Source organism: Amblyomma americanum, chromosome 5, assembly GCF_052857255.1.
Source record: "Amblyomma americanum isolate KBUSLIRL-KWMA chromosome 5, ASM5285725v1, whole genome shotgun sequence".
Lineage (NCBI taxonomy): Eukaryota > Metazoa > Arthropoda > Arachnida > Ixodida > Ixodidae > Amblyomma > Amblyomma americanum.
The window spans coordinates 19,824,173-19,843,658 of NC_135501.1; the positions used below are offsets into that span (position 1 = coordinate 19,824,173).

Genomic DNA, 19,486 nt, shown 5'->3' on the forward strand with positions numbered 1-19,486 from the left:
TATATTTCTTCATTGGTGCATGGCTCAAAGAATGCAGTTTTAGAATTTTGTGAGCTTAAGAATGTTTTAGCCGCATTCCTGTCAACCGCGTGCGAACATGAGGAGAGAGTTGCAAAGTGTTCATTAAACTTTTCTGCAAGTTGTTCACCCTCAAGTATTTCATCATTTAGTGTTAAACGAAATTCACCATTGTGGCGAATGCCGGAGTTAAGAGTTTGCTGAGTTCGCGCCATAAGACATCACTTTTTGTACAGGAAAAAAGATTTACAAAGTAAGTGTTTTTAATTTTACTTAAAAAGTTTGTTACATAATTCCTGTATTTTTTGAAAGCTGAAAGGTCACCCAGGTTCTTTGTTTTTGTGAACTTCTCGTACAATTTTTCCTTCCTTTTTATCATTACAAGGCATTCATCTGTCATCCACGGCTTACGCAGTTTTTGCACTTCTTTACCACATTAAGTTTAAGACAGGAATAGTAACATGTTTTCAAAAGGGCCATAAATGTTTCATAGGCTCTTTCAGTACATGTGCATTCAAACACTGAGTCCAACATATGAGTGAAATTTTGTTTCGGAATATTTCTAGAGTCTCCGGATTTATTTCCCGCAGAGTATATGTCTCCGAACAGAGTTTACTCTTTTAAGAAAGTCGCCTGCTTTGCAGAACATGTAGATAGTGAAATGATCGCTTAAGCTTGTCACAATTCTCTCCGACATTGCACAGTAATGAATGCTATTTGTCACAAGTAAGTCTAAAAGGCTTTCGGAGTGATGACTGATTCGTGTAGGTACAGATATAACATTGTGACAAAAATATGAATCAAGAAGTATCTTAAATTCACGTGCCGGCACTGTGTGTTCTAATAAATTAATGTTGGAGTCACCACCTAAAATCAAATGCATCTTATTAACAGTTCCAAAATTGAGCAACTTTTCTAAATAGCCGAAAAAATTGTTTATATTTCCTTGAGGGGGGCGGTAAAGGACTACAAAGAGTTTGCTTTTACACTGTAGGGTTAGAATTTCATAGTCGTCATTAACTTCTGAAAATGCTGGTTGCAAAGAAGATGAAAATTTTTCCGATACTAACTGCAGCACACCACCGCCACGTCGGTTTTTCCTATTTAAATAAAAACTTATGTATCCAGGCAGACTCAACACATCACCCTCACATGTGTACCATGTTTCAGTGATCATAATGCGCAACGTGGTTCTTCAAAGCAATGCACTAACTAGCCCGACGAGAAGTTCTTCTAAACTACCAAACTGACTTGCTTTTTCTCGTTTTCACAGCCTTCCCCCGTATTTTCTCACGGCTTGCGCCTTTTCTTCTCTGGTCGGCGCCGCTGTCACTCTTGCTGGAGGTTGCATGACCAGTTGAATGCTTACAGATGACGGCCAGGCTGCCAACCTTCAGACCTATAATGAGTCTTGTCGCCCGACACAGACGAGATTCCTGACTTCATACAGTATATTGTTGAAGCGCGTCTGGGGTCCCACAAAGGTAAGATGGCGCAGGAGATTGCGCCCTTCCGAGAACGCGCAGCGCACTGTCGCAACTTAGGCCACCAGCTGAGCGAGCCAAGCGTGGATGGATACGCTATCCAGAAAGCAAAACTGTACACGACCATACCTATGCCTCCTCCGATTACGTAGATGTATCCTTCGAGCAGCACCGCTGCGAAATATCCTTTTGGTATGGCCATGCTGGGCAGTTCCGCCGAGCGGGCCCTCCGCAGGTCCAACATCTCCACTGGAAGAAAAATTCGGAATTGAAGACAATTATTTATAGAGCGAAAGCTCTACATCACAACGAAGGCTGCAAAAGCCAGTTTATTTTTTTTTGCATTTATTTCAGTCATGTACAATGGCTGAGGAGAAAGGAAAAAAAGCCGCGCACGCGGCTTGACAAAGCTCCCATCTCCCGTAGCGGCTTGGCACGGCGATGACAGGCAGCAGTAAAACAATAACAAGAGAATGCATGAAATAACAAATATGTACAATATCTTCATAACAGATCACCAGAATAGTCTCGGTACTGTTACACACACGCAATTGATAGTTTAATCACAGCACATTGATACTTAGTTTATTTTACAGTTGGATATGATTCATTGTTTTGTAAGAACATATTTCTGACAGCGTTATATGAAACGGAAAGAGTGGATTGATTAGTGAAAGCATTTCTATTAAGGAAAGATGGCAACACATACCTGAGTGTTTGAAAACCGTAATTTGTGCGTGGACAAGGTACATACCAATATTCGTAGTGTCTTGTGTTGTGAACAGCGGTATTTTCCCGTAGATTCGCAAGGTCAGAAAAAAATGTGGTGTCACTATGTACCTGAGATTTGTACTGCTGAATTACAGGGTACTGATGAATAACCCTTGCATCCATAATGCGGTATTTTGCAAATAGAGCACTCGTATGTGCTAAGTATGTGGCACCCGCAATTGCTCTGACTGCATTTTTTTTGTAATGTCAAAACCTTTTGAATATTAGTTTGCGTCGTTGTACCCCAAACCAAATGACAATATTTAACATGAGAGTCAAAGAGGGCATGGTAAATAACAAGTTTTGTCCTAGTAGGTATCATGCACTTTAACCTTCTGAGTATGCCGACAACGCGAGCTAGCTTACTCTCCATTTGCTCGATGTGGTAGTCCCATAACATAAATTCATTGAAGTGAACGCCAAGTGTTTTTACAACATTAGTTATTTCTATTATATTACCACCCAATACTAAATCTGTATGTTCAACCCATTTGACATTTCTAGCTCTAAAAAATATCGCCTTCGTTTTCCGTGTGTTTATTAGTAGGGAATTTTTTTCAGACCATGAGTTAAGTTTTCCCAACACGCTATTAGCCTTTTCTACTATATCATTCGCGTTGGTGCCGGTCAGAAATAAAGTAGTGTTGTCAGCGTAAATTACGTATTCTGTTTCAGAGTCAATCTGTACTAAATCATTAATATATACAATAAATAATAAGGGACCAAGGATACTACCTTGAGGTACACCATGCTTTATTTTATTGTAAGTAGAGCGATGATTATCTATAGAAACGTACTGATATCGGTCAGTTAAATAGCTGGTGATAAGAGATAGTGCTTTGTTCCGGACACCGTATGCAGAAAGTTTAAGAAGAGTTTCGTGATGAATCCTATCGAAGGCTTTGGAGAAATCTATGTATATTCCAAGGGTTATTTGTTTACATTCAATGTTATTTAAGATTATTTCTTTTTGCTCCAAGAGAGCCATTTCAGTAGAGGACTTATGTCTAAATCCAAACTGTCTTGGAGTTATCACGTTGTATTTTTCAAGAAAATTGGAAAGTCGTAAATGTATTGTTTTTTCCAAGCCCTTAGAAAAAATAGGCAATATAGACACTGGTCTATAATTACCAAGATCGTTTTTCGAACCACCTTTATAAAGAACAACTACTTTTGCTATTTTCATGTCCGAAGGGAAAATGCCGGTAGTCAAAGACAAGTTATAAATATAAGTTAAAATTGGGCAGATAATGTCCAAGACGTACATAACAGGTTTCATTTTCAGTCCAAAAGCATCTTCACTGTTTATATTGTTCATGCCTTTATATATATTAAGCACCTCATTTTCGTCACAACATGTTATAAAAATACTGTTACTTGTATGATTCGTAATGTAATCCAATGCCATATTGTTGTGTTCACTATCAACAAGTCCACTGAAATAGCTATTAAACTTATTTGCGAGTGCGAGTCCACTATAACTAATGACTTCCATTGTAATACTGTCAATTGTTTTTGTAGAGTTAGGGTTCAAGACTCGATTCAACCTATTCCAAACTTTCTTTTGATCGGTCAGACCAGCGAACTTGTTAAGGTGATATGCATTCCTCGCTTTTCTTAAAGTTAAGTTCAGTTTGTTTCGGTACCTTTTGAACGTTGCCCACGATTCTGGATCGCTAAAGCTCGACCTTGAATACACCTTTAATAAAGATTGTATGCAACCTAAGCAATTCTTATGATGTGTAAATGCGAGAGCTTACCATTACCTGTACTTGGCGCTAAGCTGTCGGGGACTTGACCGGTGAACGTTGTTTCGCTGCAGCAGCTGGCTTCGCACGATCCGCTGCGTTGAGATGGTCGCGTACTTCATCGGCAGGTAACTGCCGCCTCTGGCCGCGCTACGCTGTCTCGCCTGATGATGCACACGCGAGCGATTCAAGCTGTACGATGTAGAGTCCATAGCGCCGCAGCCTCATTCTCATTAAGCTGAAGGCCGAGTGAGGGCGGCGCGACGACTTTTCCTTGTGTGAAATCTCTAGCTACGTTTGCCTGAATACTCCAGTGGAGCAGCCTGTTTCATAGTGTATCTCGGGGTGGTGACACGCCGTTGTTTTTCATGTACCACATCAAGTCAGGCGGGACCGTCCCATCTCGCCCAGTGCATGCGGCGGTAAGGACCGGCCGCTCCAATCTTGACCCTGGACTGGTTTGTTATCCGAGAGAGGAGGTATTGTATAGCGACCCCAGCTGGAGGAGGGGAAGCCCCAAACCTGTCTCGGGGGCGGGGGTGGGAGGGGAACAGTGCTATTATTGGTGGTGACGTCACACGTCGCCGTCATCAGAAAGATGCGGCTGGCAGAAACGCGGTCCGTGAATGGCGTCATCACCCCCCCCCCCCCCCCCCACCCCCCGGGGTAACGCTGTTTAGGAAGCTTTCCGATAAACGTATTCTGCCCTCATTCCTTCCATAATCGTCATACGGATGGACAATCATTTTTTGGTTTCGAGCTCAAAATAACAGGCTTGCGCACTGTCCTGGGTTTATAACCTCTTTTAGGAAAACCCGGTGACACTTCATTTAACGTGATCCAATATAGATTTATGGGGTTTAACGTCCCAAAGCGACTCTGGCTATGAGGGACGCCGTAGTGAAGTGCTCCGGAAATATCGTCCACCTGGGGTCATTTAACGTGCACATATGTTGCACATTACACAGACCTCTATAATTTCGCCTGCATCGAAATTGGACCGCCGCAGCTGCTATCAACCCCGCGTCTTTCGGGTAAGCAGCCGGACGCAATAACCACTGAGCCACCCTGGTGGCCCCTCTATATGGCTTCAAGACTAGTGGCTGTACAGGCTGCAGTTAGCGAATACGCCTCCTGTATCAACAGGCCATAACAAGGCAGGCGTATATCGAAAAAGGCAAGTCGACCTCCGCAGTGAATGGAAACACGTTTTAATACTACCCTGAAGCTGCCTGCTGTGCTAGGAAATACCATCTCAGTTAAACAAAAAAGAAATTATACATTATTGCACTTGTGCGTTTAAGAGCGGAAATGCGAGAGCCTGTCCCTTTCCTCTCTTTCTCCCTCCTTTTCATTTTTTATTATTTGAATTCTTTATAGTTTGATATTTATATATTTTTATTCTTAGCCACATATTTTTATTTATTTTGTTTTATTTCTTTACTTTGTTTCATGCTTTATTTTTAATTTAGTATTTTTTATTTTATTTCTGATACTAAGTAAGCCTTATCATGCATTTACATATCATCGAATCAGTCACAAGAAACCCGTTTCACATGCAGCAATCAATAATAAAGGTCAGTTTAAAATAATTCACTAGTTACAATTCGCCAACCAAACTTCTATTTTAATATGTACTTACGCAATACCTAACACAAACTTTTCAAGACGCGGGTTCGATCTCGACCGCGGCGGTCGAATTTCGATGGAGGCGAAATTCTAGAGGCCCGTGTACTGTGCGATGTCACTGCACGTTAAAGAACCCCAGGTGGTATAAATTTCCGGAACCCTTCACTACGGCGTTTCTCATAGCCTGACTCGCATTGGGACGTTAAGCCGACTAAACCATAAACCATCAACAAACTTTTCACTCGCATCTATATACAACGACAGGATCATGCGGACAAAGTTTGCGGACACTTTCTGCGCACCCTTCTAAAATTATGCAAATCAATTTATTAATTAATTACAATTAGTCAACAAAATTTCTTCCATTTAAAGATGCACTCACACACTACCTATCACAAACTTTTTCGCATCTATCTGTACAGAATGCCAGCATCGTGCGGACAAAATTTGCTGACACGTCTTGCGGAACTTTCTATATAATGCTTGCGCATTAACAAGAAAAAAAAACACCGCCACCCCGTTTCAGACGGGACGCTCCCATCTTCCATCCATGCATCTATCCATCAGCTTCATAACAAAGCGGATTGCCCTCAAGGTAGGGGCGACAGAAACGCCGGCGCCACATGCCATTGGCACATCAAGTAAGGCATGTCGGCATTCACGATGAATGAACACGAGCTTCGAGGCGCCCCTCCTCCTCCTTGTAGTGGTGGTACAATACCCTCTCAGCTAGATAACAAAGCAGACTGCGCTCAAAACGGGGGCGGCCGCATGCGCTGGCCATGGGATCATTGTTTAGACAGACGGGATGTGGTGCATATATACACAGTGGCGTGTCGGCTCCGCGGGATAAGCCAGCATACACGATGTCCTTGTAGTATTCATGCAAACGCTGCTTGTGTAGTCTTCTTCATCCGAAGTTGAATCGCTCGCATCCACATCACCAGGCGAGGCAGCAAAGTGTGGCCCGCAGTTCACTGCCGACGAAGTACGATCGAGGCCATCACAACGCCGCGAAACGTGCGAAACGAGCTACTGCAGCGAAGCCACTGACAACCACTCATATACACATTCTGCGGCAAGTATAAATTCGAGAATAAGAGCTGCTTAGGTGCCCCGGTAATTTTTTTTTTTTGCTGTGACCACAGAATATTGCAATATAATGAGATGACGCTGCGTCATCAGGGCGAAGGCCGCAACTTCTGGGAGAGCGAATAGGTGGTAGTGTTACTCGCGGTAATGCAGGGCGTTCTATGTCCACCTCTATAGACGAGGATCGCGCGGGCGAATTCTTGCAAGCTTATGTTATACGCTACATAAATACCCCCGAAAGTAGAAAATTTGACATACACAGGTACAGGGACCGTGCCCTGTTGATAAAGCAATGTACCTTGCTTACGGTTGCCGTGACTATCGGACTCAACTCGTGGCTAGTGGCTATTCTTTCTTCCACTTTTTAATAAATCTGCTTTCACCGTAAAATGAGCACACTGAGTTTTCAGTCATGAACATCATAGATTGCAAACAATGCATAGAAGCATTTCCCAAAGCTTTCCTTGGCTTCGGCGGCAGCTGGCGTCTAATAATACCTATATAATAACGAGCCAATCATTTTTTTCCTTAGCTTCGGCGGCTGCTGGCGTCTAATATTACCTATATAATAACGAGCCAATCATTTTCGTACCATCGACTGCTCTACTATAAGTAAAGGCTGCGTCTCCACAAAATCGCTGCCGTATTTACTACCAAACTAGGAGATCACTTTTACTGCTTTACTGGTGAGCAACTTAGCTTAGAGAAATGAAAAACAGCAAAGATCAGGTTTTCATCTCGTATAATTCGCCCAGAAAAAACTCGCAGCAGCCAACAGACGACTGCTGTGATCAGCACAGTGTATCGACGGTGCAGCGGTGATTTTAGAGACGCGCCTCCTGCTTGTCCCGCGCTTTGGCCATAATTTTATCTTTAGCCAAATGTATTTTGAGTCAAATAAATCGCCTTATTCTTTTTAATTACTAACATTTTCTGAAAACTAGTCCAGAATTCGTTTTTTCTTTCAGCGCTGACTATTAATTCGGGAAAAAATGGGATAATTTCTGTAAGGGAACATCACTCTTCCATATTTAGGCTTAGGTGACATGTGGCTTCAGTGGTCATGGCCGTTATTGGAATTTGCTGGTTCCCCGTTGTTGTGCAGTATCAATGTTTATCAGAAAGAAAACAATGCGGCAACTGAAACACACTTAAAAATTTCTTGACGTTGAGCAAAACAGTGCTCACACAACTTGATCGCACCGCTTGGGGGATATAATACAGGAGGGAATGACACCTGGTTTCTTAGGACGCCATCTTCATGATACCACTCAAATTGAATTGATGGAAGCATCCAGTCACTGAACATCTCTATTCAGCTGTAGCTGTAGCCACGGCAGATAAGCAAATGCAGCGCACAAAAGACAGCACACAGAAAATGAATAACACGACACAGGGGCTACTTGCAGCTGTTTCTTGAATTCAGTTGTGGCATATTATACCACCCAGAAAACTTGCATCGCACTGTCCTATGATTGAAACTGATAATGCCAAGGTAACAGAATGTCAAACAAAGCATGGAAACCCTTTTGTGAAATGTGCTGTGTGGGTACTCTAAAGCATCCCGCTGTCGTGTGAGTAGGTGTAGATCGGCCAGACAGATCGATGTATTAATGAATCTCCAATCGAGCACAAACATCTGCGAGGGAAGGGTACCGGGTCAAAGTTGCCGCATCATTGCAAGGGCTGTGGTAAAGAACAGCATAAAATTTATGCCGCAAAGCTACAAGATACTCAGGTATTATGCAGAAGCAAATATAAGACTGCCCGTGAATGGCTAGAAGCCCACCGGAATAGAAAAAAGCGTGAGTTCGTGTGTTAGCACCCCAGCGTGGGCTTGGTGGCGCTACAGAAATGGATCGCCCTAACTGCCTTCGCTTCTTCGTTGCGCAGTTCATCCCACTTTGCTGGCCCCGTCTGCTCGCTGTTCTCGGAGCGCTGTCCGCCTGCACATTACCGACAGTCCTCTCGTTGCCTGTGCTTCCCTCTGCGCATGCCCATACCGTCATGGAACAACCGGTGCAAGATCAAGCTTGGACAGCCAAGTGCGAGCCTCTGCCTACTACTACGGATACTTTGCTTCCGCTGCATTATCTTCATAGCCCCTGGCCACCGTCATCGCTATCTACGATAATCACCGTGCCTTCCCCTGGATTCGGCTACGTAAGGCCCGACCAAACTACCGCAGCGCTTAGTGCTGGGCTCGGCGGCGCTACAGAAGTGGATCGCCCTACCTTCCTTTGCTTCTTCGTTACGCATGTTATGAATTATCACAGCCTTTACGCCAAGCGCTTCAGTAACCGCTGTATATTTGTGCTGCCGGGCCGACGGCGATCAAGAGCTATGTTTTACGGGTGTTCCCACATGTTATGGAAACTACTATTGCTGACTGGGGAAGTGGAAACAAATCCCGGGCCTCCCCCCTCCTCTGCTGCTGACAATTCCAATGATATACTTGCCGTGCTTACAGTTTTACAACCCGGGCAGTCAACAATCATTGAGCAGCTAGGCTCTATCAAGCCCTCCCTTGAAGAGCATGAGAAAGCATTTGTCCACCTAAACCCTAGGCTTGCGAATATTGAGGCAGATTTACGTTCTATTTCGAATGTGATATCTTAAATTGACCGCATACACAGCATTACCGCCAACTGCTCAGCTCAGGTATCTACTTTGACTGCCCGAATGGATGACCTTGAAAACATGTCTCGCCGAAGCAATTTCGTGTTGTATGAGCTCAAAGATGCGCAAAACGAAAGCTCGAGTGATTATAAAAAAATTAATAATAGATCACTGCCAGGAGAACCTGAATATAACCATCGAAAGCAATAATATCGAGCGAGCGCATCGTCCATGGGCACATTCAAAAGAGAAAAGCACCGCCAAATCATAGTTAAATTTCTGCAGTTCAAGGACAAAGAACGCGTTTTGTCATCAACTTATCAGTTTAAATCGACTGATTACGCAATCACCGAAGACTTCTCCCCTAACACCCGAGTCGACCGTAAACGCCTCATTGAATTTGCGAAAGCTAACCATATCTCCTACAAGCTCCGTCACAACAGGCTAGTCTATATTGGTAAAACGTACATCTTTGATCACACCGCTGAGAACGTAAATCATAGTAGCCTCCAATCCCCTCAGGAGTAACGTACGGTCCAAAAACGATCATCTATCCCTTTTCTACACTAACATTCGCAGTATAATACCCAAGCGTGATTCCTTATGTAGTCTTATCAGCTCATCATCTAGTAACGTGGTTCTGCTGACTGAAACATGGCTAAATTCATCAATCTTAGATTCCGAAATCCTGCGCGAACTTCCTGACTTTGATATATTCCAGAAAAACAGACCTGACGGCTGCCGTGGCGGCGGTGTTCGTATCGCTGCCAAGCGCCTTTTAAATTGTTCCATTGTTAACGTAGTAACATCGCTGGAAATGATTTGAGTGGGCTGTCATGCTTCATCCCCTCGCGTACTCATCGGTATATGCTGTGATGACCCCCCATAATGCGCAGGTCCACACGGGACGGAGAGGCAAAAAGACACCGTATGGCTCAGTTTAAACAAACAGATATATTCAATAATTACACATGATTATGATTATACATTAGAGGCTGGGGCGTCCGAGCTTACGTGCCGACGACTTCATGGGGACGATGGAGGGGCTTCGGAGTTGATCTCGAACGGTTGCTGGCAGAAGCTGCACGCCGTCGGGCTTCGGCGCTGAAGGCCCCCTTGGCGAACGATGTCGTCCTGAGCGTCCTTCTTGCGTACTGCTTGTCGATTTTTATATCCTCTTATCCCCACACTCCCTAGGGTGAGGACGCCCACGCCAGAAAGGGGGGGCTAGGGCTTTCACTTGGGCGCACAAACACACCACCGCACTTATGGTCTCGCCCCCCTCACGTGTTGAGTCCGAGGGAAAGAAGGTTGTCTTCAAGGTAGCGCATAGCGTCGGCTGTGGTAAGGCGCGCTCTGGCCCGCTGTCGGTTCTCGCGGGTCACCGGCCTCCGTTCTCCATCAAATGACACTCGCCCCTCAAGGCCGGAACGCGAGGTCACTAAAAGGCCGGGAAAGTGGTCCCTTGTCCTGGGATGTGCTCGGGAGGGTTGATTGATGATGCCCACCGTCTTGCCACGGGGCCAGGCCCGCCGAAACGAGGCCCCCCCTGGAACCGCCACGGCAATTGGGGAAGATAACGCCCGTCTCCCCGCGGCGGCGGCGGCGGCGGCGGCGTTCGTCTCGTGCCGACACTATGGAAAGGGGGTCCGGTTGGGCTTAAACCCCTTCGTTCTGGTCGTCACTCTCAACGAGTATGGCTCGGTAATTGATGATGCCGCTGTCATCTGGGTCGTCTCCGTGCGGTCCACGGCGGCAGGCCCAAAAGCAATCTCACTCAAGTTGCTTGCAGCCATATACAGTAGAAACATGAAAGGGGGTCCGGTTGTGCTTTCGCCGCCACTGGGGGCTCCGTCTACGCCGCGCCGTCGAACGCGGCCCCTCGTAGCACACACAAGGAACGTCACACTCACTCACCCTCCAGAAGAATGTTCTCCGAACATTTGAGTCCATGCAGCTCCCCTTGTCTTTCTGAATCACCTCGCACAGTGCGTCCGACAAAACACTTTTCGCTGCACTCAACACCACTGCACAACACCACATGCCTCCGCTGTCATAACTGGCGTCTCCAGGGGCAGCACTGATCTTCTTTTACAGATAAACATGAAACTCAGCACCCAAGCCTCTCCTTTCTAGTCCAAACTGGACGAAATAAATTTACCACAGTTACAAAGGAGCTCCCACTTCCAGCACGATCACGGCACAGACAAAAATATAGATAACGAAAGGAAGTAGGGCCGGTTCTGCCTGCGCTCCGCACGCTCTCCTGTGAAGGTGTTACTTAATGACAGAAATGTTTAACTACCAACTCCGATAACTTAACACATAAGCACATAGCAATGTTATGAGCTGCGGCATTACACAATTCTAACCAGTTCACAACTCCGCTCTGTTTACGCCATTAGTCCGACTTAGCTTTCCGATTTCGCAGCGGATATCGGCCTTCATGAGTCATACTAAGTAAGTCTGTGACCCTTTGTCTGCTTTGGGACTCGCGAGGGCTCGTGGCAGGAGCCTCTCCTGGCGTTATCTGCGCGGCAACCTCGCGCGCTTCTTCTTCTTTTAGCAATGCATGAAGTAAATCCGGTGGCATTCCGGCCGTCACCTCTGGCTCCTGCCGAACAAATGCAGGAGAGGGCGTTTCTTGCGAACTATCTGCGCGCTCCGCTTCACTTCTGTCCCTATCAAAATCCGCGCTTTCCCTTTCCTCATTTCGTGAATACTGAACCGGTGCCGACTTGAGGCAATTTGCGTGTATCCTTATCAAGCGCCGGTTCACGTCTCGGACTCTGAAGTTTACTGGGGAAAGCTTCTCGACAACCTCGCACGGTCCTCTCCACTTCGTCTGGAACTTACGAGCTAGCCCAATCTGCCTTTGGCAGTTTTCAATGTACACGCTGTCCCCCACATCAAACGGCGCGTCTCTAGCACTGCGATCGTGCACCTCCTTCCTGCGCTTCGCCGCTTTCTTTAAGGCCTCCTTTGCGATGTCCCTCGCCATTTGCAAGCGCGATTCTAGCTCAACCTTATAGTCGTCCAGTGAAGCGTATGGGACACGACGGGGGCCCTCTGGCACTTCACTAGGCTGGTCCGGGTCTCGGCCGTAGAAAAGAAAGAATGGCGATTCGCCCGCGCTCTCGTGTGCTGCGGAATTGTAGGCAAACATTGCATACGGGAGCCACAAATCACAGTCCCGCTGGTCGCGCGAAACAAAATGCGAGAGGAACCCGGCCACGGTTTGGTTCAGTCGCTCCACCGCGCCGTTGCAAGCCGGATGGTACGGTGTTGTCTGCTTCTTAGCGATCTTAAGCAGCTCGCAAACTCTCCTCATTAGCTGCGACACGAAGTTCGTTCCCCGATCTGTCAAGAGTTGCCTCAGGGGTCCATGTCGGAGCACGATCTGTTCGACAAATGCTCTTGCAACCGTGTCTGCCTTCTGATCTGGGAGTGCTACCGCTTCCGCGTATTTTGAAAGGTGATCGACAAATACTAAAATGTACTTGTTTCCGGAAGTGGTCGTGGGCAATGGGCCCATTATGTCCATACCTGTCCGCTCGAAGGGAGCCGAAACCTCAGGGAACGGCTGAATTGGAGCTGGTCTTCGTCCCTTGGGTGTTTTTCTTTCGAGACAGGAATGACACTTCGCACAGTAGTCTCTAACATCCTGTCGCATGCCACTCCAAAAGTACAAACGCTCCACACGCCTGCGTGTCTTCGCTACGCCAAAATGACCGGCGCATGGCGCATCGTGAAACGCGCGAAGAACCCTTTCTGTCCACGACCGAGGTATGACGACTCTCTTCCAAGCGGTTTTCTCTGGTCTCCCTTTCCTGGTTGGCCTCGTGCGCCGACACAGGGTGCCGTCTTTGCCAATGAAATAGCCTAACTGTTCGGGGTGCGACGGTGCGCCCTCTAAGCTTTCGATTATTCGCTTCAGGTCAGGATCTTTGCACTGCTCTGTGCGTAATTCGGCGGGGTCGACTACGGGGACAAACTCATCTATAGCTGCCACGGCAGCTGTGCGGCTGAGTGCATCAGCATTCAGATGTGTCTTTCCTGACTTGTGCTCAACTTCAAAGCAGTATTCCTGCAGGTGTAGATTCCATCTAGCGAGTCGCGAGCTAGGGTCCCTGACACTCATCACCCATTTCAGAGGATGGCAGTCTGTGACTAGCTTGAATTTGCGGCCGTAAAGGTAGCATCTGAAGTGCTTTACTGCCCAGACAACGGCGAGGCACTCCCTTTCCGTAGCTCCGTACTTTTGCTCTGTGGGGCTCAGCTGTCGGCTAGCAAAAGCAACGGGATGTTCTTTGCCCTCGATAACCTGAGATAGCACGGCACCAACTGCGAACTTTGACGCATCTGTGGCCATAACGAAGGGCAAATTAAAATCCGGGTGGCGCAACAGCGGTGCACTCATTAGCTTCCTTTTCATGGCCCCAAAAGCATTCTCCGCGTTTTCGTCCCAGCGAAAGGCGACATTTTTGGCTGTTAAGGCGGTGAGCGGCTTAGCGAGCTTGGTGAACTCCTCTATGTGCCTTCGGTAGTAACCGATCAGGCCGAGAAACAGCCGGACCTGGCGGACGCTAGTCGGGGATGGAAAATCCGAGACACACCTTAGTTTCTCAGGGTCCGGTCGCACGCCGTCAGCTGAAACAACGTGCCCGAGGTATTTCACCTCGTTTTTGAGGAATTGGCACTTAGAAGGCTTCAGCTTGAGACCCGCTCCTCTTAGTCGCACCAAAACCTGCTCAATATCGAGCAAATGGTTCTCAAAACTGTCACTGTATATGATTATGTCATCCATATACACGAAGCACAGCCTCCCCAGAAGACCTGCCAGGATAACATCAGCGGTTCTCTGTCAGACAGCAGGGCTGTTGGCCAGACCCATCGGCATTCTTTTCCATTCATAGTGCCCTGAGAGCGTGTTGAATGCCGTTTTCTCGGCATCTGCCGGATCCATTGCTATCTGCCAGAATCCCGCCGCCATGTCCACTACCGTGAAGTACCTGGCAGAGCCCAGCTGAGAAAGCGTCTCCTGTATATTGGGGATGGGGTATGGATCGATGCGAGTTACGGTATTTAGTTTGCGGTAGTCCACTACCAATCGATACGAGCCATCTGGCTTTTCCACCAATAGTGCTGGTGCTCCCCAGGGTGACTTTGAGTGTTCGACAATGCCGCGATCAATCAGGTCCTGCACGTGCCGCTCCATCTCCTCGCGTTGGGAGTAAGGAATCCTGTACGCACTCTGGTAAACGGGCGATGAAGTGCCGGTTTCTATCCTGTGCTTTATAACGCCACAGCAGCCCAATTCCAGGTTGGACGCGGCGAATACCTCCGAGTAGTCGTTCAGCAAACCAGCCAGAGCCTCCCTCTCCCTGGATGTTACGTGCGAAAGATCGAACGACACCTTTGGAGCAGCCGAAGGACTAGCATGCTCTACAGTTGCGAGTACCGTATCGGTGGGCTCACGTTTCTCTATCGCAGAGGTGAAGAAAGCCAATGTTTTGTTCTTGGGAAGGCTCAGTGGCTGCTGGCTACAGTTAACCACCCGTAGGGGCACTCTGTGGGCGTCATTAACTGTCACGAGGCACGCGGCTGCCTTCAGGCCATTGCTGAGAGAGTCGACCGGCTCAAGCACTCCCACGGCGCCGCTCTCTACATCTGAAGGCACAAACGCGTACAAAATGTGCTCCGACCAAGGAAGGACGACCGCCTCATCGACCAGCCTGACGGCAACCCGCGAATATACCTTCTCCAATGATCCCACTAGTTGAGTTCCTTTTTACCCCTTTCTCTTCCTTGATGTCAGCCCGAAGGGGAAAGGTAGAAGTTGTTGGATGCCGACGTCTTGAGGTTCTAAACTTGCTCAGTCACATTACTCGTGGAACTTCAGGAAGTAAACTGTTTAATCACACATAAAATAGTTAAGACAGAACGGAAGGTACAACAAGGAGAACAACTATGTACATAGTGATTGATCCGCAGAGTGACCAGACGAAATCAACCCCCGGTCCCACCAAAACGTCTTCTTTAAATCCCTAAGTCCCCGCCCTCAGTGGGGACACCAACCAATTAGGTCAAAACACAAGCACGCATCCAATCAAGGACCGGGGAAAGGAAAACACATCCAATAAAACACATGGGAGAGGAAAACACATTGAAAAAGAGACAGAGGAGCGTAAAACACGCCCAATCAAAGATTGGGGAGACGGGACAACAGGTCATTGTCACGAATACTAACAATTCCCCTCTCGGATCACTCCATCCTCCCCCGCGGGGCGGCATGATTACTCGCTTAAAGAGCATGCGAGGGCCGCACAGATTGTAGAAAGCCGTGCCACTTAAGGCGCCATCGCTCCCCAATTCTTCCTGATGCCCCACGTGTACAGGAAGTGCCTGGCAGTCATATGGAGCTGATAAGCGCTCACAGTGAACATGAGGAACGCGTCTTCAAAATTGCCTCCTAGCCACACACTGAACGACCGCCGCCCGGGTAATGGCCTTGGGCAGCGTCGCCGCGGTAGGGATGAAAGGCGACGCGCCTTCGTTGCTGCTTCTCGGAGCGGGCTGCGAACAATGGGGCCCGGCCAAGCTGGGTCGTCTGCGCACCCCGAACTCCCCTCCGTCGCCGTCCGCTTGACTCGTTAGTTCCATGTGAAGTCAAAAGGAAATGGATCACAGCGTACGCACTCTTGTCCACATACAGGCGGCGTTCCGTACGTGATTACTTGAGGCTCCGGATGTGTCCAAGCCAGCCGCGCACGACACCTCCCCACCAAGTGTGCTGCATAACATCTTGGAATGAAGCACACACAGAAAACCGAAACAGACCAACGTGCCGCGGGCCCGGAGCCGAAGAAGCACCATCTGCCGCTGCCGAACCATATGCGTTGCCAAAGCCTCAGGGTACACCTCCATACATGACATAACTCCAGGCCCCGGATACCCCCACGCCTCTAGTTGGCAGCTACGAGTCGCGACATTGCATCGGCATTAGCGTTTTGCTCCCCCTTTTTGTGCTCGACCCGGATATCGAATCTCTGCAGAGCGAGTGCCCAGCGTGTCAGCTTGGCGCTGTGCGGACTACTCAGAGTCAAATATTTGAGCGGGTTATGGTCCGTTATGACCCTAATTTGTGCGCCACACAACCAGACTTCAAGTCGCCCTAGTGCCCAAATGATGGCATAAGCCTCCTTCTCGATAGTCGCCCAGCGGGTCTGAGCCGGGCTTAGCTTTTTGCTCAGAAAAGCGATAGGCTGCTCGCGGCCCTCGTCATCGCACTGGGCAAGGCAGGCACCCACCGCGTAGTCCGAAGCATCGGTTGCGAGCACGAACTCCTTACTTGGGTCAGGCGCATGAAGTGAGGATGCGCTCTTCAAGCAAGCTTTCACCTCATCAAAAGCTTTCTGCGCCTCGTCATCCCATGGGAGCCGCTGCGGTGTCCGCCTGTTAGTTAAGCTCGTCAGTGGGAGCACGACGCGAGAATAGTCGGGGACATATTGTCGGTAATAGTTAGCTAAGCCCAGAAAGCTTCTGAGCTCCTTCTTTGTTTAGGGCCTCGGCATCTCGTCTATTGCCTTGACCTTTCCTGGATTAGCGCTGTGCTTCCCGGACCCAACCACATGGCCCAAAAATTCGACTTCTCGTCTCGCGAAATGACATTTGCCTGCGTTCACGGTGAACCCGGCGGCTGCGATCGAAGCGAGCACCGCCCGAACGTGCCTCAAATGCTCCTCCCAGGTGTCTGAATAAATCGCGAGGTCATCTATGTAGGCGCATGCGTACTCGCGGTGCGGTGCTAGTACCTGGTTTATGACCCTCTGAAATGTCGAACTCGCATTTCGAAGGCCGAAGGGCATGACCCTCCATGCGTACTGCCCCACCGGAGTGACGAATGCCGTGAGGGCCTGTGCCTGCTCGTCAAGGGATATTTGCCAATAGCCTCTCAGCATGTCTATTAGGCTGATGAAGTTGGCCTTCGCTACTCGGAACAGCAGCTCGGACGGTAGGCTCATCGGAAAGGCGTCCTGCTCGGTTATCGCATTCAACTTCCGATAATCGCAGCACAGGCGCAGCCCCTTATCTTTTTTAGCGACGCAAACCACTGGGTGAGCATGAGGACTCTCAACGGGATATATTAGTCCCCACTCCAGGAGCTCATCTACTTGCCTCTCCACTTCCTTCCGATACGCCATCGAGACCTTGTACGCATGGCCAGCCCGTGGCTGAGCACCCTCCTTTAGCACGATTTTGTGCGCTCCTAGCGTGCATTTGCCGGGCCTACTGCTGAAAACCTGGCCATTCTCCTCGATCAGTGCCTCTAGATCTCGGCGCTGCGCTTCGTTCAAATGTTCGCGAGCACCCGGCGGCAGCGCGTCGCCTGGCACTGAGCGCATGGGGAACGTGGGCACGTCGCCGAACTCCGCGTCGCCCTCGAATATCACCCCTACTAAATTCACCCGTGCGTGGTATGCTCTGAGCTTGTTTGCGTGGACAGTCCGACATGCGCCATTGTCGAGCTTGATCAGATAACTGTACGGGCGCGTCTTCCGCATTACCGTCACAGGCCCCGTCCACTTGGACATCAACTTTCCCTCGCCATCCCTTTCAAGCAACAACACCTGCTGCCCATCTGTGAAGTGTTTATCGACAGCGCGCAAGTTGTATTGTCCAGTGTACCTGCGTTGCGCTACCGTGCTGTTGTTACTAGCCTTTGCGTTTGCCTCGGCCAGCTTCTCGCGCAAAGCTGACAGGTACTCTGCCGCCGGCGTTGCCAAAGAATCTGGTACTGCCCAGTCTCCCGTCAAAGTTTTTTGGAGAATGGATAGCGGTCCGGTCGGTATTCTGCCATACATTAACTCAAACGGCGACTGCCCGGTCGTCTCATTAGGGACCTCTCTGTAAGCCCAGAGCAAGAATGGCACAAGCCTATCCGAGTCACGTCCGTGCTCCTGAATAATCTGGAATAGCATGGATTTGAATGTTCCATTCCAGCGCTCGACCAGACCGTTGCTTTGAGGGTGGTCCGGCGTGGAAAACCTCGGAGAGGCGCCCAATTTTCTGAGAAGCTCTTGTGTAAGCTTTGCGGTAAAATTTGTGCCCTGGTCACAGCACACTGTTTCAGGGACTCCCAGGCGCGCGAATACTTGCAGAAGAGCGTCACACGTGGCCTTAGCGGTCAGCGCTTTTAAACACACGACTTCGGGCCAACGCGTGTTCATGTCCACTACACAAAGTGCATAGCGGTGCCCTCGAGCTGACGGTGGTTCTATCGGTCCTATGCAGTCGATGTTTACCACTTGGAATGCGGCCTCTGGTCTAGCGATCGGCGCGATCGGCACTCGATCTGCTGTGCGTGCACGCGACTTCACCTGACATGAGTGGCATGAGCGGCAGTACTGCTTCACGTCGCGTGTGACCCCGGGCCAGAAGAATGAAGCCTTTATCCGCTGAAGCGTTTTCCGCTCGCCGAGATGACCTGCCCACACTGAGTCGTGCGCCATTTTTAACACCTCTGCGCGTCGCTCGGTTGGGAGGACAAGCTGAGTACATGGATGCCCAGCAACAGGCTCCTGGTGGAACAAAAGCTCGTCCCGGACCGCCATGCCGTGTGTTCCCTCTCTAGCCTGAGCCCACGCTTCCTGGAGTGATTCGTCTCCAATCTGCGCCTCGCGAAACCGGTGCCGCGTCGTCTGTGCCTCCGCGGTTTCCCCTTCGCTGCAATCTGCTGCTACCGCGCCCGCTAGAACCTCGTCAACCCGCTTCTCCCTCTCTTTGATTTCTTCGTCAGAACCCTCGGCTTCTCCCTGTTCTTGCGCATGGACACGATCGCTCAGAAGCTGCTCATAGTCTTCGGGAGTGATTAACGCGCTTATCCCAGTTATAAGCTCGTCTGTGACTGCACACAGTATGCCCCGCTCCGACGGGTCAAATGATACTCGCGGTGCTCCCTGAGTTGTTACTAGGGGAACGTACGCCAGCTCCGCGACAACCTGCTTCCGAAAGCCCCGGTGAGTTTTATTGTTGCCCCGCGCATTCATATCGCGGCACGAGCGACCTGCGGATGACCGTGATGTCGGCCCCTGAGTCAATGCGCGCACTTATAGCGTTCCCGCT

General features: G+C 48.9%; 1 protein-coding gene across 1 annotated transcript in view; it reads right to left on the reverse strand.

Annotated features, from left to right (window-relative positions):
* Positions 1-19,486, reverse strand: part of LOC144134594 (kelch-like protein 10) — a 677,760-nt gene that overhangs the window by 42,592 nt on the left and 615,682 nt on the right. Inside the window, exon 10 of the mRNA XM_077667481.1 lies at positions 1,632-1,751. Within this exon, the coding sequence (XP_077523607.1) occupies positions 1,632-1,751 (120 nt within the window). The remainder of the gene's footprint in view (positions 1-1,631; positions 1,752-19,486) is intronic.